Raw genomic sequence first — 20,082 nt, forward strand, 5'->3', positions numbered from 1 at the left:
GCCTGGGGAGGTTGGACCGGGTGCGGGATGGGGCCGGCGATGCGGAGACCGAGAGCCCCGATCCCGCTACCCTCAGCGGGGGGCTGCCCCGGGCCCTACCAGCTGGAGGGCCCCGGCCCAGCCTCCTGGAATAGACCCCCGAACTTCGCCCCCCTAGAACGCCCCCTGTTTCCAGCCTGTCCCACGGGCCGGCCCGGACGGCTCCAGCGCCACCTCCTGAGCGGCGAGTTCGACCAGCTGCGAGACTTCTCCATCTTTGAGAGCAACTTCGTGCAGGTGCGGAGCCCCAGGACCCCCGAGCCTGGGCCTGAGCCCCGACCCCTGACTTGGGGAACGCCTGCTCTCCTACCACTGCTCCCCCATGACCTGCGCCCCCAATACCTCCAGACTTTTATCCTCCCTCTGAACCCTGGCCTCTGTCTCCCTTGGACCCCCGATTTGGTGTTTAACTCACTTGGTTCATGACCCTTAACCCTACCAAGATTCCTGACCTCTGATCCTTCCCCAATCCTGCCCCCCATCTATCCTGTTTCTAACCTCTGACCCCCGCCCCAGGTGACCCGGTTAGGAGAAGTCGCCAACAAGGTCACCATGGGGGTGGCAGCCTCCAGTCCAGCCCTGGAACTCCCAGACCTGTTGCTGCTGGCAGGCCCCACCAAGGAGAATGGACGCCTGCAGCTCTTTGGGTGACTGCCCCACCCCAGCCTAGACCTCCTCCCCCAGCTCTGGGGCCCCCCGCGGCCCTCTGCGGCACCTCCCCTCACCCAGATGGCCCCCAGGGCCAGAAGCCTTGGATGGCTGCCAGCCCTCTCTGGGCTGCTGTCCACTCAGGAGAACAATGGGGCAGTCCACAGGGGCCAGAAATCACGGATAGACAGACATGAGGGGGACACTCCTCAGCCACACCCTGGCAGGGGTCAGGAGAATGACCATTTATGCAGTGCCTACTGCATGCCAGGCACCCCCTGGGCCATTCACATAATCTCATCTCTGACCTCATACTCTCCTATGGTTGGGCCTCTTAGCCCCATTCTCCAAAGAGATAAACTGAGGCCCAGAGAGGGGAGCCACTTGCCCAGGATCCCACAGTGGGTCAGGGATGGGCTGGGATCGGAACCTCAGGCTCCTCATGATTGCCAACCTCACAATTCTTGAGCTCCTGGGCCACACCACACACTGCCCCTCCAGGTCTTTGTTTTTTCTTTTCTTTTTTTTAATTTTATTTATTTACTTTTTCCCCCAAAGCCCCAGTAGATAGTTGTGTCATAGCTGCACATCCTTCTGGTTGCTGTATGTGGGACGCGGCCTCAGCATGGCCGGAGAAGCGGTGCATCGGTGCACGCCCGGGATCTGACCCCCGGGCCGCCAGCAGCGGAGCGCACGCACTCAACCGCTAAGCCACGGGGCCGGCCCAGGTCTTTGCTTTTTCATTGAAAAAGTAATGCAGGGCTGGCCCAGTGGCCTAGTGATTAAGTTCCGTGTGCTCTGCTTTGGTGGCCTGGGTTCGGTTCCCGGGCATGGACCTACACCACTTGTCAGTGGCCATGCTGTGGCGGTGACCCACATACAAAATAGAGGAAGATTGGCAACAGGTGTTAGCTCAGGGCGAATCTTCTGCAGCAAAAAAAAAAAGAAAAGAGAAAGTAATGCAAATACACTCCAAGGTACAAAACACAGACAGCACAAAATATACCTTTCTCCCATTCTAGGCTTCTGCCTCCAACTCCAGCTGCAGATACCAAAACATTTACATGTGCATAGTATATTTACAGAAACATTCTGCCAGCAGCTTTCACTTTTCTGACCACATCTCACAGTTAATGAAAGAAAAAGAGAGAGAGGGAGGGAGGGAAGGAAGGAAGGACTCATTGTCACATACCCTCACACACACACACACACACACACACACAGGCCCACGATCCTTTGCAATTCTGAAATCCCCTCCCCGCCCCCAATAGACATGCCAGCGAAGTAAAATTCAGCTTGCTCTGCAAACTCGGCCTCAAGACTCATCCCCCAGCCCCTCGCCTCTGCCCAGCTTACGGCCCTGACCTGCACTGGGCCGGTCCTGACAGCCATATAGTGTGTGTTCGCCCCTTCTTTAAGAACAGCAGCAGGCACGTGCTATATGCTGCTTTTCGCCTCTGCTCGCTCCCTCATCAGCACTGCATCGATATTCATTTCATGTCAGCATCAGCACAGCCACCAGAATGGTCTTGAAGGGATGTCTGTCTTCAGACGGCCCGGGTTCACATCCTGGCTTTGTCTCTTCTTCACTGGCTTTGGTCATGTTCCCTACCTGTGTGTGCCTCAGTTTCCTCATCTGGAACATGGGGATAAGAGGAGAGCCCACCTTCCAGGGCTGTCGGGGGATAAACTGAGTACATTTGTAAATTGCTTGGAACAGCACCTGGCACAGAGTATGCGCTCTGTGTCAGCTGTTATCCTTCCATTTGGGGAAGATGATGATAGATCGAGTCCCCTACTGAGGGACACTGATGCTGGTGTCTTTGGGTTACAGCCAGTGTGGCAGGCAGGGATATCCATGTGCACAAGTGTGAGGGTGTCAGTAAGATGGATTCCTAGAGGTAGAATTGCTGGGCCAGAGGGGGGTATGTGGCTACCTGCGTTGTGGTTAAGTACATGGGTGTGACTTGGGCTCAGATTCCCGCTGTGTGACCTGGGCCAAGTTACTCACCCTCTCTGGATTGTTTCCTCCTCTGCCTTGTTGAACGCTGAATCAGGCTGGGGGCCTGAGCAATTCATTTATTCAAATACTCAACAAGCATCTGCAGAGCACCTACTGTTTGTCAGCTCTGGGTACTAGGGAAGCAGCAGTGAACAGAATTGGACCAAAAGCTCTGCCCTCAAGCTCACCTTCTACTGGGAAAGCGGCAGAGTAAATGACAATTTGTCCAATGGGGTAACGTCTGGAAAGACATATCAGGTAACTGTCTGCAAGAGTGAACATGGTTGTAAATAGGGCAGGGGTTGTAAACAGATCTTCTCCCTGAGAAGGTGCTTCTTGAGAAAGACATGAGAGAGATGAATAGGCCAAGTCAGAGGAGTGGCTAGAGGAAGATTTCAGATTGAGGGAACAGCCTGTGCAAAGGTCCTGAGGTAGGACCAAGCCTGGCAGGTTTATAGAACAGCGAGGAGGCCCGTGTGGCTGGAGCCAAGTGAGCCAGGGGAGTGGGTGGGAGGTGAGGGCAGAGAGGGAATAAAGGGGGCAGATCCTGCAGGGGCTCGTGGTCCAGCTGAGGACTTTCTTTTTAATCTGAGCCGTGGTAGGGACAGGAGCTAACTCAGGTGTTTACCGGTGCCCTCTGGCGGGCGCGTGGGAACAGACAGGGTGAAGGCCGGGGCAGCGCGCCCAGGCGGGAAATTCCAGAGGCTGGACCCTGGTGGCGGCGGTGGAGGGAGTTAGAAGTGGCCGGATTGTGGATACATGTGAACGGTGCAGCCATCAGGACTTGGTGGCAGGCTCGGATAGGGATGTGAGACAGCAGGTCGGTTTAGGAGCGACTCCACGATAACCGAGCAAGTGGGAGGATGTGGTTAAGATGGGGAAGGTCTGGGGTGAGGGTAAGGTCAGGAAAGTGGTTGTTGCATGTGTTATGTGTCCGATGTCGAGCCAACATCCAAATGGAAATTTCGAGTAGGCAGCTGTCTATTCGAGTCTGGAGTTGGGGAGAGCGGACCAGCGGGAGACGCAAATGTGCTTTGTGGGCGCAAGACAGTTGGGGGTGGGTAACATTCAAGAGGCAGAGAAAGTGAAAGGATTCCTTCCGGGCAGAGAGGGGCGTCGAGGTGGGCGACCTCGACCCTCAGGGCGCCCGGGGACAAGGCTGTCGAGCCAGGGACGGTCAGACCCTGAGGCCGCCCCTTCCGCCCGCCCAGGCTGTTCCCCTTGCAGTTCGTCCAGCTCTTCGTCCACGACGAGAGCCGCTGCCAGCTCAAGGTCAAGTTCCGCACCGGCCGCGCCTTCTACCTGCAGCTGCGGGCGCCGCCCGAGACCCGCGACCGCGAGTTCGGCCAGTGGGTGCGGCTGCTCTACCGCCTGCGCTTCCACTCGGCCCAGGGAGCCGTGCCCTTCACGCAGGAGTACTCGGCGCTGGAGGACGGCGAGGAGGACGAGGGGCCGACGGAGCGCGAGGAGGTGGCGCAGGGGCGGCCGCGAGGAGGGAGGAGGCGGGGCTGGGGGCGGGACTCCCGGGTTCGGGGGAGGAGGGGCTGGGGGCGGGACTCCCGGGTCCTGAAAGGGTGTGCAGTCGGCTTAGCGAACACAGGATGTCAAAGCAGGGCGGGGTTGGCAGGGCCTTGGTGCGCTGGCATAAGTGATTGTAGTTTCCTAATTGGGGCCGCCTCACCCCAGCCTCTCTCCCCTTGTCCTCCCGCGGTGGGATCTGGGGAGGGAATGCGGCCCGGCGTGAAAGGGTGGGGTCGGCCAGGCCAGATGCCCAGTTCCCTGTAATGCCTGGGGAGGGGAGGGGCACCAGTCCTTGAAGGCGGGGGCACTTCCTCTTGACACACACACCCACACCATTTTCCCAGGAAGTACAAAGTCCCCTCACCTACCCCAAAATTGCAGACACACCTGCAGTCCAGGCTCTGAGACAAACTATCTTGTACCATCTTCAGGCCATGGAGACCAGACTCGACCCACAGACCTCTGAACTCTGGGGACTCTGATTCCTCCAGGCTTTGAGGTCACCAAAGGGCCAGAGGTCAAAGCCCCCTACCTCAGGGCAGGAGAGATGAATTATTAAAGTTAATAAAGATCGGCCACTTAAGAACCAACAACCAGGTCGTGAGCCGTTTGCCATGGTCACCAATTCAACGCATTTCCAGTGTGGCCGCCTGGGCGTGGTCTTGGTTCACGTCTCTGGCTCCTGGGCCATGAGACCCCGTGCCCGCCATTCCATCATGGCTCCCCCACTAGAGCAGCCTTCCCAGTCTGGCCTTTGGCTCCTCTCCGCCTCATTGTGGTTGCCACTGCGGCGGCCAGCCTCCCTAGTCTCAGAGGGCAGCCGCCACCCTGGTCTGGGGTTCGCCTCTGACCTCTGCAGTTGCCATGGCAATGCGGTCCCCTCACTAAAGGAGCTGTTCCAAGATGGGGCCTCAACATGCTCTGTTCTATCTGGGCTGCCTTATTCTGGTCGCCCCTCCAACCTGGCTGTCCCCATCACCCACCCGCGGGGACCAACCCCTACAGGAGGAGGGAGCCTGAGCTACAGATGCAAGGAGGACAGACACAGGCCAGTGGAAACAAGACTGTTATCTTCTTAGTGACAACTCCGGGGAGGGAAACAGCATTGGGGGTCCGGGGGAGGACTCAGCAGCAGGAAGTCTTGGCGGGCGGAAGTTTCACTGTGGCACTGTGGGGACAAGAGAGGGTGGGTGGAAACGCGTGGCCCCCCAGGCCCCTGTTCCCCTGGGCTCACTTGACCAGCAGGGGGAGCAGGTTTCCCCCCACCACCCCACTCACCGCCCTCATCTCTGGGGTCGGTCAACTAACATCACGGCGCCCAGGATTACTGTAGTTTGCAACCCCAAACTGGGACCTTCTGAGCAGGGATTTCTGAGCAGGGGCTGGCGACCAGCCGTCACGGGAAACCTGAAGTAGGGATCTTTCTGGGCTGATTCAATAGTTCACAAAGGGGACAGCGGAACATTAGAAACTGGGTCCGCCTGGAAGGGCCGTGCTTTAGAATGACAGACAGGAAGTGCCCGGAGAGGGGTCTCTCTGAGCCCTCGCTAAGGGTCTACGGCTGCTTCTGTCTGCTGGGCTGTCCTCAGGGCCACGGGGCGTCACAGTCAGGAAGCCCATATTAACATCAGCCGACTCTGAGGGACTTGGTTAGCAGCCTCCCCACCAAGCCTTGACTGGTGGATGTTGGATGGACTGAAGCCCAAGGCAGAGGAGGCAAGGAAGAGCGTGCTGGGTAGAGGGAACAGCATGTGCAAAGTCCCAGGGGCAGGAGAAAGCACGGCTAGTCTGTCCAACGGCCAGCAGCTTGGTGTGGCTGGAACAGTGTGGAGAGAAATGGGGTTCATGAGGCTGGAGGGGGGCCGGATGCAGAACCATGACACCAGGCTGAGGGGCTCCCGGCTGTTGGGGAGCCCGGGGAGGCTGTGAGCAGGGGAGGGGCATGTCACCTCTTGATGGAGAGCCCTCTAAGGCCTGTAGGGGGTGGAGAAGAGGGAGAGACAGAGGCGGGGAGGCCAGGAAGGAGGCCGGGTGAGAATTCAGGAGGAAGAGGACAAAGGAGGCTGGGACAGAGGCAGGGACAGGAGGGATGCAGCTTGGGGACAGGCTGTGGAGGGGGAGGCAGCCCACAGCCCCTGGTCCTCTGCCACTACCCATGTCTGTTTCAACGCTGAGTCCACACATCTCCCCGGGGAGGCCCAGGCGCACTGGGGTCCTCCGCGATTGTTTGCTGAGCCCCTCTGGCCCTCAGTCACCTCTTAGGTGTCCTTCAACTCCTTTGGCAAATCTCGGACTCCTGCCCAGGCTGGGTTGGGTGCGCCCCCACCCCACCCTACCCCCAGTGCCCTGTGCTGCCTTCACTGCACCCCTCCTGTGGGGCCTGGATCCGCCTCCCCAGTCCTCCTAGAGGGCCTGGCTCTGCCCTCCGCCCTGCTCAGCACGGCCCTCCGTTAGCTTTAAAGGGCGCAAATGCAGGTCAGCCAGGCAGAGCACCGGGGGCCACCACGCCCTCACCTCGGACTTCCACCTTGCACTCAGCCAGCGCCTCCCCCAGCTCGTTGACGGCCCGACAGGAGTAAGTCCCGCCGTCGAAGGGCGACGGGCGGCGGATGTTCAGCGTCAAGACCCCCTGGTGGTTGGTCATCAGGTACTTGGGGTCTTCGCGGATTTCCATGTTGTTCTTCATCCAGACCACCTTCGGCTGTTGAAGGGAGCGGGAGAGCAGGCCAGCTCAGAGAGGGGCCCCGGGGCGATGGCAGATTGGGCTTGACAGGCAGCTCTGGATGCTCCTTTTGCCTGTGCCGCCACCTCATTTTAGCTGGATGGTGTTGGACTAGTCACTTCTCCTCTCTGACCCTCAGTCTCCTCTTCTATAAACACAGGCTGATAATCCCTACTTCGCAGGGTAGTGGGGAGGGCACTACATGATTCGACCTCGTTGTTCCTCTGCCCTCACCTCCCACCCCCGCCCTCCCTCTGCTCCAACCACACTGGGCGCCTTGCTGTTCCTCAGACAGGCTCCCACTTCGGGACCACCGTGGCACTGGCTGCTCCCTCGTCCAATACAGCTCTCCCTTCCTCTTTTTTTTTTTGTGAGGAAGATTAGCCCTGAGCTAACATCTGTTGCCAGTCCTCCCCTTTTTGCTGAGGAAGACTGGCCCTGGGCTAACATCCGTGCCCATCTTCCTCCCACAGCATGGCTTGACAAGCAGTCCGTAGGTCTGCACCCAGGATCTGAACCTGCAAACCCTCAGGCTGCTGAAGCGGAGCACATGAACTTAACTACTACCCCACCAGGCCGGCCCCGTCTTCCTTCCTCTTTTCACCACATCAGCTCCTGCCTGTCTTTCAGGTCTCTGCTCACACATCACTTCCTGGCCCCTGGGCTGGGGCAGGAACACCTAGTTCACTCTCACAACGACCTGCCCTTCTCTGGCACACCTGCCACCTTTTATAATTGTATCGTCACTTGTGTGATTAATGCCAGTCTCCCCCAACATCCAGAAATTCTTGTCCGATTCACCCAGCAGATAGAAAGCCTCTGAAGATGTGCGTTAAAAAAATAAACGTAGTGAATAAATGAATGAGTGAATGAATGATGTAAATAAGCAAATGGAGTGAATGAATGAACCGAGTTAGTGAATGGATTGGGAGGTGAATGAATGAGTGGAATGAGTGAATGAGTAGAGTTGGTGAATAAAGATTGAGATGGAGGAGGTGAAGGAATGAATGCATGGTGTGCCTACAGGGCTGAAGCTAAAGGCTGGGAATTAGACCAGAAGTCAGCAAACTTTGTAAAAGGCCAGGGAGCCGATATTTTAGGCTTTGCAGGCCCCTTGGTCTCTGTGGCCACGGACGATATGCAAACAAGTGTGCACAGCCGTGTTCCAATAAAACTTTATTTAGAGAAACAGGCGGCAGGTGGGTTGGCCAATAGTTTGCCAACCCCGGGTCTAGGTGGCCGCTGGAGGTCAAGGCTGCCCCACACTCCACACAGCAGTCTGGAGACTGGGTGGGGCCAGAAGACACCGGGAGCCCTGGAGGTTTAGATCCCCCCCTACAAAAGGTTTCCATTGCCCAGGGAGGTCAGCGTGTCATGATCCGAGACGGGGGCTCTGGTTGGAGGAGGAAAGAGACGGGAAGTAGGTTAAAAGTGAGCAGATCCTGGGCGGCCGGCCCCGTGGCTTAGCGGTTAAGTGCGCGCGCTCCGCTGCTGGCGGGCCGGGTTCGGATCCCGGGCGCGCACTGACACACCGCTTCTCCGGCCGTGCTGAGGCCACGTCCCACATACAGCAACTAGCAGGATGTGTAACTATGACATACAACTATCTAGTGGGGCTTTGAGGAGAAAAAGGGAAAAAAAGGAGGAGGATTGGCATGGATGTTAGCTCAGGGCTGATCTTCCTCATAAAAAAAAAAAAAAGTGAGCAGATCCCATAATAGGAGGAAGAGCCGGTGTGGCAGGGAGGAGTGGGGGCTTCTCCTGAGTGAAGATTGCCCTCCAGGGTCACACACACACACACACACACACACACACACCACGGCACCTTTGGGTGGCCTCTGACGGCGCAGTTGAGAGCAGCGGCATAACCAGCCACGACCACACAGTCTATAAGAGGCGTCAGGAACTTGGGGGGCATTCGGAAGTCATGCTCCTTGAACTCAAAGGGTTTGAAGGTGATTCCTGGGTGGAGGAGAGATGCATCTGTAAGTGACCCAGCTAGACTGTCCCCAGGGAGCCTGCCCTCCATCACCGGGTGCCATCAACTTGGAGTATAGGGGTGCTGGGGACGGAGGAGTCAAGGTTGAACCCCAGCTGAGAGGGGGGACCATAGCCCGCAGAGGGGGGTGGCCAGACCTGTCTTGAGGATGCGGGCCGTGTTCTTGGAGACGCCAGGCAAGTCGCTGAGCCCACAGAAGTTCTCACTGTAAACGCGGAAATAGTACTCATTGCCCACAATGAGGTCGGACACGGTACAGCTGGTGTGCCGGCTGTGTTCATAGACGGTGAACCACTCCTAGTGCAGGGATGGGGAAGGAGAGTTGGGGACAGACATGAGAAGGACCAGTGGTGAGGAAAGCACATCCAAGGGTGCACCACACTCAGAAAACCCGCCGTTCTCAGCAGCACTGTTCACAGTGGCCAGAAGGCGGGAACAACCCCAATGTCCATCAGCAGATGAGTGGCGAAACAAAATGCGGTGGATCCAACCATGGAATATTACTCGGCCATGAAAAAGGAATGAAGCCCTGATACGCACTACAGTGTGGATGAGCCTGGAAGACTTTACACTGAGTGAAAGAGGGCAGACACGAAAGGCCACATATTGGCGGATTCCATTTATATGAAATCTCCAGAATAGGCAAATCCATAGAAACAGGAAGCAGATTAATGAGATTAGCGGTTGCCTGGGGCAGGGTGGGAGGGAATGGGGGTGACTGCTTAACGGGTATGGGGTTTCCTTTTGGGAGGATGAAAATGTCTTGGTACTAGATAGAGCTGGTGGCTGCACAACATTGGGAACGTACTTATTGTTAACGTTAGTGCCACCGAGCCAATCCCGACTCCTAGTGCCCCCGTGGACAGCAGAGTGGAACCCTGCCAGGTCTTGTTGCACTGTTCTCATTTCCAGCACTCTATCAGACAATGCTCCGCTGCTGTTCACAGGGTTTTCATGGCCAATTTTTCCGAAAGTGGGTGGCCAGGTCTTTCTTCCTAGTTTGTCTAGTCTCGAAGCTCCACTGAAACCTGTCCACCACGGATGACCCTGCTAGTACTTGAAATCCCAGCTGCTGGGGCCAGCCTGGTGGCACAGCGGTTCAGTGCGCGCGCTTCGCTTCAGTGGCCCGGGGTTCGCAGGTTCAGATCCCAGGTGCGCACTGACGCCCTGCTTGTCAAGCCATGCTGTGGCGGCGTCCCATATAAAGTGGAGGAAGATGGGCACGGCTGTTAGCCCAGGGCCAGTCTTCCTCAGCAAAGAGAGGAGGATTGGCAACAGATGTTAACTCAGGGCTGATCTTCCTCACAAAAAAAAAAAAAAAAATCCCAGTGGCATAGCTTTCAGTATCACAGTAACACGCAGCCACAGTATGACAACCAACAGACGGGTGGTGTGGTTCCCTGACCAGGAAATGAACCCAGGCCTTGGCAGTGACAGTGCCGAATCTTAACCACTAGACCACCAGGGCTGGCTGGGAATGTCCTAAATGCCATGAAATGCCACTGTAAAATGGTTAATGCTTAATTTCGTTATGTGAATTTTACCTCAATTAAAAAAAAAGAAAACCCATCACACACCAAATCTCAGCCCAGAGGCCTCCCTCCCCGCCCCAGCCAGTTGTCCCAATCTCTCTGGGCGCCTCAGTCTCCCCAGCTGTGAAATGGGAACAGCGGTACCAGCTCTGCCCATCAGGCCAGCTTGTCTCCCCCTCGCCCACCCCGCCCGGGCCCCTCTGGTCTCTCACCATGGTTTTCTTGTCGGCCTTCTGGACTAAATAGCCCGTGATCTCACTGTTCCCATCATCCTTGGGGGGCTGCCACTCCACCAGCGCGTTGGTGCCCCACACCTCCTTCACCATCACGTGCTCTGCTGGCCCCGCCTTTTCTGGAAGGTGTGGGGGCGGTGGTTACATGCCAGCCCAAGCGTCCCTGAACGTCCAGCTCCTCACCTCCTCGCCCACCCTCCTCGTGCCCTCCCGCCCCGCCGCGCACCCACGACCCGGATGTGGATGGTGGCCGTGTCCTTCATGTTCTCGATCTGCACGCTTAGCTCATACTCCCCGGAGTCGGAGCGGGCCGCCTCGCGCACGAAGAACACGGTGTCCAAGTCGCTGGTGCGCACGTGCACGCGGGAGGTGTCCACGGGCGCTCCGCCCTTCGTCCACACCACCTTGGGCCGCGGCTTTCCCTGGGCAGGGGCAGCGGGGAAGAGACATCAGCCAGGGTCTCCCTGGCAGGAACTGACCCCCAACCCCTGACCCCCGACCCCAGCTCCGCACACCTGGAAGGGGATGACGAGGTTGAGATGCTCTCCCACTTTGCGGAGGTAAGTCTGGCGGAGCTGGCGGGGGAGCCGGATCTTGGGTTGCTCTGAGGGCACAAACGGGGGGCAGGGATGCTCAGCGCTGGGGTAGGGGGGACACTCAAGGGAGGGACAGACTAGTGGCCACAAGCTTGTTGGGAGAGGCCCTAAGGGGGAGGGCAGGCCGGATGACACCAACTTGGTCGTCAGGACAGCAGGGTCGGGGCCCAGCGGTCGCTCACCCACGATCTCCCGAATGGTGACCGGCTGGGTCAGGGTGGCCGGCTGGCTGCGCCCCGCGATGTTGACCCCGACAACACGGAAGACGATTTTCGCGCCCGTGGGGAGATTCTTGACGGTGAAGCCACAGCGCTCGACGGGCTCCGTGTTAGCAGGGATCCATTCGTCGGCTACAGGAGAGGAGCGATGCCAGGGGCCTTCCTTCAAACCCCTCCCGGGAGCCCCTCAGCTCCTGCCCCTTCCCGTGCCTTGAGCCCCACCGCAGTGAACTAGCAACAGCTGACACTGATTAAGGACTTATTATGACCAGGCTCGAAGGGAGGCACACCTTAGCTCATTAATTCCCACCTCCGTCCTATGTTATCCCCATTTTAGAGACAAGGAAATTGAGGCTCAGAGAGGGTAAAGAATTGGGGGTGTTGGCTAGAGACAGCTCCTGGGATTCCTGCCTCCGTGATAGGTGCCCTTCCGTCCTGGGTTTGTCACCACGGGTTGGGGAACCAATGTGGGTCAGATCAACAATCAACAGGGTGAACTCTAATAAAGTGGGTTCTGGAACATCAGGCTGATGCTGACACAGATTGGGGAGGGGTCGGCATGGGTAGGAATGGGATGAAGAGCACTGGGAAGAGAAAGAGGGAAGAAGCTGACCAGAGTCCAACCATCCATCATGTACATGCATTACCACATGCAGCCATCACTGAACCCCGTCGGGATAGGAACTGTCTTCACCATTTTTAGATGGAGAAACTGAGGCTCAGAGAGTTGCCCAGGGTCACATAGTTAAAAGTGTAGGGGCAGGACTGGAACCCATATCTGTCTGACTTTAAGGCCTGGGATATGGTGTCGAGATGATCATGGCTGTCTTCCCAGTGAGATGACCGTGTCAGAGATATCCCCATGGCCATGGCACTGGGCCTGGCACGGAGTCAGCACTCAACACGTTTGTTCCATGGAGGATGGAGGGTTGGATGTGTGGAAATATGGATGGATCGATCGATGGATGGATGGATAGGTGAGTGGATGGATGGACGGACAGATGGAGAGACAGTAGACAGATGGCTGGATGATTATACAGGGAAATGGATGGATGGAAAGAGGGAGGGAGGGAGGGAGGGAAGAGAGAAGAAAGATGGTGGTGAAGAGATAAATATATTGATGAAAAAAATGTTACTGGATGGATGGATAGTTAGATGATCCAAAAGATTTTCAGATGGATAGCGAGATGGTGGGATGGATGACTGGGTGGGCAAGTGGATGGGAGGAAGGTAGGAAGAGAGGGAGGGAGAGAAAGAAGAAAAGAAGGAGAGAAGGAAGGAAATGAGGGAGGCAGAAAGAAAAGAGCAAAACGAAGGAAGGAAGGAAGGAAAGATGGATGGGTGGATGGGTGGGTGGGTGGGTGGGTGGATGGATGGATGGGTGGGTGGGTGGGTGGATGGATGGGTGGGTGTGTGGATGGGTGGATGGATAGGTGGGTGGGTGGGTGGATGGGTGGATGGATGAGAGGAAGAAGGGATAGAGGTAGTAGATCAACACAAGGATGGAAAGATGGATGGATGAAAAGGTGTTGCTGTATGGAGGATGGATGTAGGGGAAGATGGAAGGGAGGAAAGGTGGATGGATGGATGGATGGATGAATGGATGGATGGATGAATGGATGATAGATGGATAGGTGGGTGGGTGGGTGGGTGGATGGATGGATGGATGAGAGGAAGAAGGGATAGAGGTAGTAGATCAACACAAGGATGGAAAGATGGATGGATGAGAAGGTGTTGCTGTATGGAGGATGGATGTAGGGGAAGATGGAAGGGAGGAAAGGTGGGAAGGTGGGAGGGAGGGAGGGAGAGAGGACAAGCTGGTCACTGGGGGCCTGGCTTGACCCATCCCATTCCAGGGGTTCACGCAAGTACGGACAGAACAAGGGCAGCCCACTGCACCAGAGCCCTCTCCCGGCACCGCCCTACGTGCAGTCCCCGGGACTGAACACCCCCTGGGGCTCTGTGTGAGCCTCCGCCCCTGACCAGGCCTGACGGGGTCACTCACATCCCTCCACGCAGTACTCCACCAGGTACCCATCGATGCCGCCTGCGCCGATCTTATCTGGAGGCCTCCACTTGAGGGTGGTGGTGGTGTCTGTCACGTCCTCCACCATCAGGTGCTGGGGTTCACTCGTGGGCGCTATAAGGATCCAGGGAAAGGGGAGGTGAGGGTAAATGAGGCGTCAGTGGTCACACGGAGGGACAGGGGTCAGAGCTGGGGTCACTGGTCAAGAAAAGGATCAGAGGTCAATGAGCAAGGACGTGTCAACATGGGTCATTAAAGCAAGCTATCAAGGGACAGTGAGGTCTCCAAGGGCAGCGATAGGTGTTAGTCTGGTAGGTCAGAGGTCAATGAGGTATTTGGGCAAGAGCAAGGAGTCTAGGATCGTTGAGATCAGCGGTGATGTCCTGGGTCAGGAAGAGATCGGGAGGATGGCTGGGGCTGAGGGTCAAAGGCCAGGTGTAGGGTTAGAGATCAATGACCAGCAGGACACGGGTGGGAGGTAGGTGGGGGCTCGGTGAGAGTGCAGAGGGGCGTTACCAATGGGCATGAAGGGCTTGGTGTTGACGCTGGGCTGGGAAACCCCGATGGCATTGACGGCAAAGACGCGCATCTCGTAGAGAATGCCCTCGATCATGTTGGTGGACTCGTAAGTCGTCTCCGTAAAGACGTCGAAGTTCAGCTTCATCCAGCGGTGAGAGCCCTTCTTCTTCCGCTCCAGAAGATACCCTGGACACCCCCCAAGCACAGAGGAGCGGGAGGTCATAGAGGGGGTGGCAGGTCAGTCGGGGCAGTGAGGGTCATGTCAAAAAGTCACATGGCCCAAAGAGGCCTGAGGCCATGAATCTTAGGTCAATCTCAAGGTCACAGAGCAGTCAGAGGTCACCCATCATGGGGTCGGGGATCAAGAAGAGTCACAGGTCATGAATCAGGGGGCCAGGGGTCACAGAAAATCCCAGGCTATTGGCCAAAGTGAAGATTCCCAGTTCATTAGGGAGTAAAGAATGATGGAGAAGACCAAAGGGATTGTGAAATATCAAAGACGGAAACCAGGTCTCAGAGGGAGGTCATCAAGGATGCTCAGGACTCTTGGAGGTTAAGGAGAAGTCAGAGGGTAGGAGAGATCAGAGGTCATGGGGACTCTCACACATGGGCACTCACCGGTGAGCGGCTGCCCCCCATCGTACTTGGGTGGCTCCCAGACAAGGATGGCCCAATCCTCTCCAACCGAGGTGACACACACAGCCTCTGGGGGGTCTGGGACATCTGCAGGGAGGCAGAAGAGTCAGGAGGTTCCCTCACAGCCTCAGGGAACCACCCCCGGCTCAGCCCCGTGGCTCCCTCTACTCACCCACCACTCGCAACAAGATGGAGGCCACGTCCTCGCCAACAGGGTTGGTGACCTTGATGGTGTAGCGGCCCTCGTCCCCTCGCTCGGCACTCTCGATCACGAAGCTGCTGGAGTCCGCCCGCTGCTCGATGCGGACCCTGCCCTCGGTGGTTGAGAACACCTGGACACAGCCACCAGATGGCCTTGCTCTGCCTCTCCCAAACCAGACCTGCCTCTGCCCCTCCCCTGCTCAGAGATCCCCAGTGGCTTTCATCACTCCACAATGCACAAGGCCCTGGACCCAGCACAAGACGACCTGTTGGATCTACTCCCAGTGCCCAGAAGTTGCTCCCTCCAGGAAGCACTCTTGGATGCCCCCAGGAGCATCCTGAAAGTGATGGTCTCATCCCCTGAATTCTCATAGTTCCCAGCACCTCCCTTTATCTCAGCCCCTATCACCCTAGACTATGACTTTTGGGGCATGTGTCTGCCTCACTCCAAAAGGGAAGGCTCCTGAAGGCAGGGGCTGCGAATGATTCATGGCTGTACCCTCAGTGCCTGTGCACAGAGCCGGGCAGAGAGGAAAACTCAGGGGAAGTTTGCTAAGGGAAGGAATGAATGAAGATTGAGTCAAGTCTGTCTGTTTTACAGAAGAGGAAATGGAAGCCCAGAGAAGAGGAGAAAAATTGAACTATCCCAGGGCCTGGAATATACGAGGTGAGGTGAAATATTTGTTGGATGGATGGATGGATGGAGGGATGGATGGAGGGATGGATGGATGGGTGGGTGGGTTGATGGAGGGTGGGTGGGTGGGTGGATGGATGGATGGATGGATGGGTGGGTTGATGGAGGGTGGGTGGGTGGATGGATGGATGGGTGGATGGATGGGTGGGTGGATGGATGGATGGGTGGGTTGATGGAGGGTGGGTGGGTGGGTGGATGGATGGATGGATGGGTGGGTTGATGGAGGGTGGGTGGGTTGATGGAGGGGTGGGTGGGTGGGTGGGTGGATGGATGGACGGATTGATGGAGGGGTGGATGGATGGATGGATAGATGGACGGACGGACGGACGGACGGATGGGTGGATGGGTGGATGGGTGGATGGGTGGATGGATGGATGGATGGATGGATGGAGGGGTGGATGGATGGATGGATGGACGGATGGATGGATGGACGGATGGACGGAGGGGTGGATGGATGGATGGATGGACGGATGGATGGATGGACGATGGACGGATGAGTGGATGGATGGATGGATGGGTGGATGGATGGACGGGTGGATGGGTGGATGAGTGGATGGGTGGATGGGTGGGTTGATGGAGGGGTGGGTGGATGCATGGATAACTGGATTGATTGATGGATAAATGGACAAATGGATTAATTACTGGATGAGTGGATGGCTGGATGAATTAATCAATTAATCAAAGAATATAAAGATGGATGGATGGATGGATGAGTTGATGGATGGTTGGATTGGTTGACTGGTTAATTAATGGAGTAAAGGATGGATGGACAGATGAATGGATGGTGGACCCACCATGTCCTCGGCCAGTACCAAGTGATGGACAAATATAATCTCCAATCTTCAAAACAACCTTCTGAAGAAAGAATCATAATTCTCATTTTACAGACAATGAAACTCAAGCTCAGAGAGGGAAAGCAACTTGCCTATAGTCACCCAGCACAGCTGAGAGGGAAAAGTCAGGGCACAGGGCAAGTCCCACAATACCTGATCCTCCTTCAGCCAGGTGGCAACGGGACGGGGCTCCCCTGTGATGGACACATCCAGCCTCAGCTTGTTTCCAGCCACAACCACAATCGCATTTTCTGAGATCTCCCCTGAGCAGTCCAGGTGGATCTTTGGGGGCTCTGGTGACAGAAAAGAGATCCTGGGGAACTTGAGAGTGAGCAGCTGGGCCCTCCCAAACCCCTCCAGAGGCTCTCCCAAGGAGCTGGGTTCCAGCAGCCATAGAGAACCAGCAGTCCAGGCCCCCAGCCCCTCCTCCCTCAGACCCCGGAGTCCAGCCCCGGCCCCTCCTCCCTCAGACCCCGGAGTCCAGCCCCGGCCCCTCCTCCCTCAGACCCGGGAGTCCAGCCCCGGCCCCTCCTCCCTCAGACCCGGGAGTCCAGCCCCGGCCCCTCCTCCCTCAGACCCCGGAGTCCAGCCCCGGCCCCTCCTCCCTCAGACCCGGGAGTCCAGCCCCCAGCCCCTCCTCCCTCAGACCCCGGAGTCCAGCCCCGGCCCCTCCTCCCTCAGACCCCGGAGTCCAGCCCCGGCCCCTCCTCCCTCAGACCCCGGAGTCCAGCCCCGGCCCCTCCTCCCTCAGACCCGGGAGTCCAGCCCCCAGCCCCTCCTCCCTCAGACCCAGGAGTCCAGGCCCCCAACCTCCTCCCTCAGACCCGGGAGTACCCAGTATACCACAGCAGCCCTGGTCCTTACCTTGCTTCGGGACATACTCCACCTTGATTTCTGGAGGACAAAGAAAACTGGACAGTCAGGTCTAACATTAGGTCTAAACCGAGCGGGCCTCTTATCCCACCCTCACACCCCAGAGGCAGAGGAGAGGGTCTGGCATCACCCAGGGACCCGGGGGGCTGGGGGCTGGTTTAGGTCCATGACTGTCCCTCCTCCCACGTGGACATGTGGACAGGCTTCAGCATATACAGTGCTCTCTCCCTCATCTTCTCATCCGACTCCACCCATGATCAACAGACGCCTGCTGTCACCCTCATGTACAGCTAAGGAAATTTAATCCTCAAAGGGGCATCCAGGCCCTGGGGTCTAGGAAGTTGGGGTCTATGGGCTCCAGGGGAAATGAAGGGGCATCCTCACCCAGGAAGTTGAGCTTGGCCGAGAGGGACAGGGCATAGCCATCGGGCACGAATGTATAGTCGCCCTCATCCTCGGGGCGGACGTCATCTATCACCAGCTTGTGGATTCTAAGGGGTTGGGGGTACGGGGCAGGGGTCAGGCCAGGTCGCCCTGGGGACCACCACACTGAGGAGAAGCACCCTCCTCAATGCAATCAACATGCCCACGCTCACCATTTTTATTCTGGGCTTTGGAATGCTACGGCCTGGGTTCAAATCTCAACTTTGCCACTTACTAGCTGTGTGACCTTGGGCCAGTTACTTAACCTCTCTGTGCCTCAGTTTCTTCATCAATAAAATAGAGGTAATGATAACAATCTACACCAGGGTTGCTGTAAAGCATTTAGAAAGCTCTCTGGCACATAGTAAGTATCCTATAAGAATTAAGATTCGTTCTCATCATTATTGAGACCACCGGCAGGCAAGGTTCCTTACACAGAACCCAGAGAAAGCCTACAATCCAGAGCTATTGTCAGGAAACCCACAGGGACACAATGTCCTACTGGTGTCCTGGAGGCTATCTGCATGCCGCAGATAACCAAGTGTTTATCCCACGTGGCCATGTGTTACCTGCTGAGTTCCAGCCCCTTGCTTCCCTGGCTAGACCCCCCGCAGTAGACTGTCTGCAATATAGGCACAGGTTTTCCCTTCCCTGTCTCCATGCCCCTTGCAATGAGACCTTGCAGCCTGTGACTTCCTTTGCCCAACAGAATATGGCAGAAGTGACATGAGAACAGTTCCCAGCCTGGGCCACAGAGGCCTTGTTTGCTTCCACACTCTCTCGGGACCCCTGCTTCTGCCACATGCAGATGCCAGGACTAGGCTACTGGGGGATAAGACGTCACACGGACCAGAGCAGAGGCAGCCCAGTGTTCCCAGCAGAAGTCCTGACCGAGCCCAGGAAGATCAGCAGCGCTGACACTCTGCTGACCACAGAGGCACAAGAAAGGCCATCCTAGACCAGCCAGCCCCCAACCAACCTGTGGACTCGTGATTAAATAAATCCCTGTTCTTTTAAACCACTCATCTGGGGATGGTTGTTATGCAGCTGTAGCTAACTGATACACATGCCCCACCCCCACCCACCCCCAGCCCCCTCCACAGTCTACTCCGCACCTCCCAATGTGGGAGATGGTGATCCTCTTGCTGGGCCGCACCTCGACCCCGTTCTTGTACCACTTGCCCGTCACCTTCTCATCGGACACCTCGCACTTGAACTCGGCCTGTTCTGAGGCCTTCACCGTCAGATCGGCAATGTCTTGCAGGACCTCCAGCTGTTTCTCTGGATGAGGAGAGAAGATGGGGCCATCACAACTCTAGTCAGTCCACAGATAATTGCGAACACCCACTATATGCCAAGCACTGTTGCAGGCACTGGGGCTACAGCCGTGGACAACCCAGAAACGATCTGCTGGCCTCATGGAGCTCACATTCTAGTGGTGAGACAGACAGTGAACAGGAAAACACATCAACATACAACAAGAGGGAGCAATGAGGCCTGAGGGAAGGCAGGGAAGAACCCACAGGAGAATGCAGAAGTGTCTCAGGTACAGGGGACAGCACGTGCAAAGGGCCTGCGGAGGAAAGCAGGCTTGTTGGGGTGGGAAACCGCAGGCAGGCCAGTGGGCAGCAAGCAAGGCAGACGTGCTAGGAGATGAAATGGATGGGGCAGACGGGCCCAGTTCATGGACCTCGTGGGCCACGGAGAAGACTTTGCATTGACTCTGAAGGAGGCGGGAGCCACTGGAGGGTGTTGGGAAGATGGCTGGGATCTGACTTATATTTTTAAAATTTAAAACATTTTTTAATAAATAAAATAAATAAATTTAATAAATAAAAATAAAACATTTTATTTTTTACATTTAAAACATTACATGGTTTACAAACAAAATGATAAAAAGATTTAGATATAGAGGGAAAAATCTCCCACCCATCCACCTCCAGTCACCCAGATCCAGATCCCTTCTCCAAAGGCACCTTCTATCCAGTCTAGAGCTCTCAAAGCAAATATGTACATACATTTTCTTTCTCCCCTTCTTTCTGTCCTTCCTTCCTTCCTTCCTTCCTCTCTTTTCCCTCCTATACAAATATAGCATATTTGCTTTTTTGCCTAACAATACATCTTGGAAATCTTTCCATATCAGTAAACTAAAAACTGTCATTTTTTATAGCTACATATAAATATAGCATAATTTATTTGGCCCATAAATGACTTGGGGTTTTTTTTACACTTTTTTTTTTAAGCATCCTTTTTTTTACAATTTTTACATTTAAAGAATTATAGACTCACAAGAGTTTGCAAAAATAGTGCACAGAGTCCCGTGTACCCTTGGCCCAGCTTCCCCCAATGATGACATCTTATATAACT

At 56.1% G+C, this 20,082-nt stretch overlaps 2 protein-coding genes across 5 annotated transcripts in view; one reads left to right on the forward strand and one right to left on the reverse strand.

The window, feature by feature from the left end:
* On the forward strand, positions 1-7,496 carry GARIN5A (golgi associated RAB2 interactor 5A). Of its 3 annotated transcripts, none has more exons than XM_087421317.1 (4): positions 1-276; positions 556-686; positions 3,901-4,159; positions 7,406-7,496. In XM_087421317.1, the coding sequence occupies exons 1-4, from the start codon at positions 28-30 to the stop codon at positions 7,427-7,429; spliced, it is 663 nt and encodes a 220-aa protein (XP_087277443.1). In that variant the 5' UTR covers positions 1-27; the 3' UTR covers positions 7,430-7,496. The 3 variants fall into 3 exon arrangements, with proteins under 3 accessions (XP_087277443.1, XP_087277442.1, XP_087277444.1); XM_087421316.1 differs by lacking the exon at positions 7,406-7,496 and adding an exon at positions 4,642-5,180 and having other exon boundaries at positions 4-276; XM_087421318.1 differs by lacking the exons at positions 556-686; positions 7,406-7,496 and adding an exon at positions 4,642-5,180 and having other exon boundaries at positions 5-276.
* Positions 5,260-20,082, reverse strand: part of MYBPC2 (myosin binding protein C2) — a 25,561-nt gene continuing 10,738 nt past the window's right edge. The window contains exons 13-28 of one of the 2 annotated variants that reach the window (XM_004440435.3): positions 18,831-18,996; positions 17,677-17,783; positions 17,284-17,313; positions 16,573-16,712; positions 14,864-15,023; positions 14,674-14,778; positions 14,053-14,241; positions 13,516-13,650; positions 11,475-11,642; positions 11,212-11,300; positions 10,923-11,118; positions 10,676-10,815; positions 9,069-9,228; positions 8,758-8,894; positions 6,725-6,911; positions 5,260-5,378 (exon numbers count right to left, since the gene is read on the reverse strand). In XM_004440435.3, the coding sequence (XP_004440492.2) occupies positions 5,368-5,378; positions 6,725-6,911; positions 8,758-8,894; positions 9,069-9,228; positions 10,676-10,815; positions 10,923-11,118; positions 11,212-11,300; positions 11,475-11,642; positions 13,516-13,650; positions 14,053-14,241; positions 14,674-14,778; positions 14,864-15,023; positions 16,573-16,712; positions 17,284-17,313; positions 17,677-17,783; positions 18,831-18,996 (2,120 nt within the window). In that variant the 3' untranslated portion in view covers positions 5,260-5,367. Of the gene's footprint in view, positions 5,379-6,724; positions 6,912-8,077; positions 8,326-8,757; positions 8,895-9,068; positions 9,229-10,675; positions 10,816-10,922; positions 11,119-11,211; positions 11,301-11,474; positions 11,643-13,515; positions 13,651-14,052; positions 14,242-14,673; positions 14,779-14,863; positions 15,024-16,572; positions 16,713-17,283; positions 17,314-17,676; positions 17,784-18,830; positions 18,997-20,082 lie in introns of those variants that run through there. The other variant, XM_087421310.1, reaches the window with a different exon arrangement.

This window comes from Ceratotherium simum, chromosome 33, assembly GCF_057802395.1.
Source record: "Ceratotherium simum simum isolate JZ-2026a chromosome 33, ASM5780239v1, whole genome shotgun sequence".
NCBI lineage: Eukaryota > Metazoa > Chordata > Mammalia > Perissodactyla > Rhinocerotidae > Ceratotherium > Ceratotherium simum.

What these genes read in the sequence shown, in the direction of transcription:
- GARIN5A (XM_087421316.1), top strand. Translation starts at nt 28, where the DNA reads ATGGGGCCGGCGATGCGGAGACCGAGAGCCCCGATCCCGCTACCCTCA. An exon ending in TTGAGAGCAACTTCGTGCAG is followed by an intron (nt 277 to 555) that starts GTGCGGAGCCCC and finishes CCCCCGCCCCAG; the next exon opens with GTGACCCGGTTAGGAGAAGT. An exon ending in GGACGCCTGCAGCTCTTTGG is followed by an intron (nt 687 to 3,900) that starts GTGACTGCCCCA and finishes CCGCCCGCCCAG; the next exon opens with GCTGTTCCCCTTGCAGTTCG.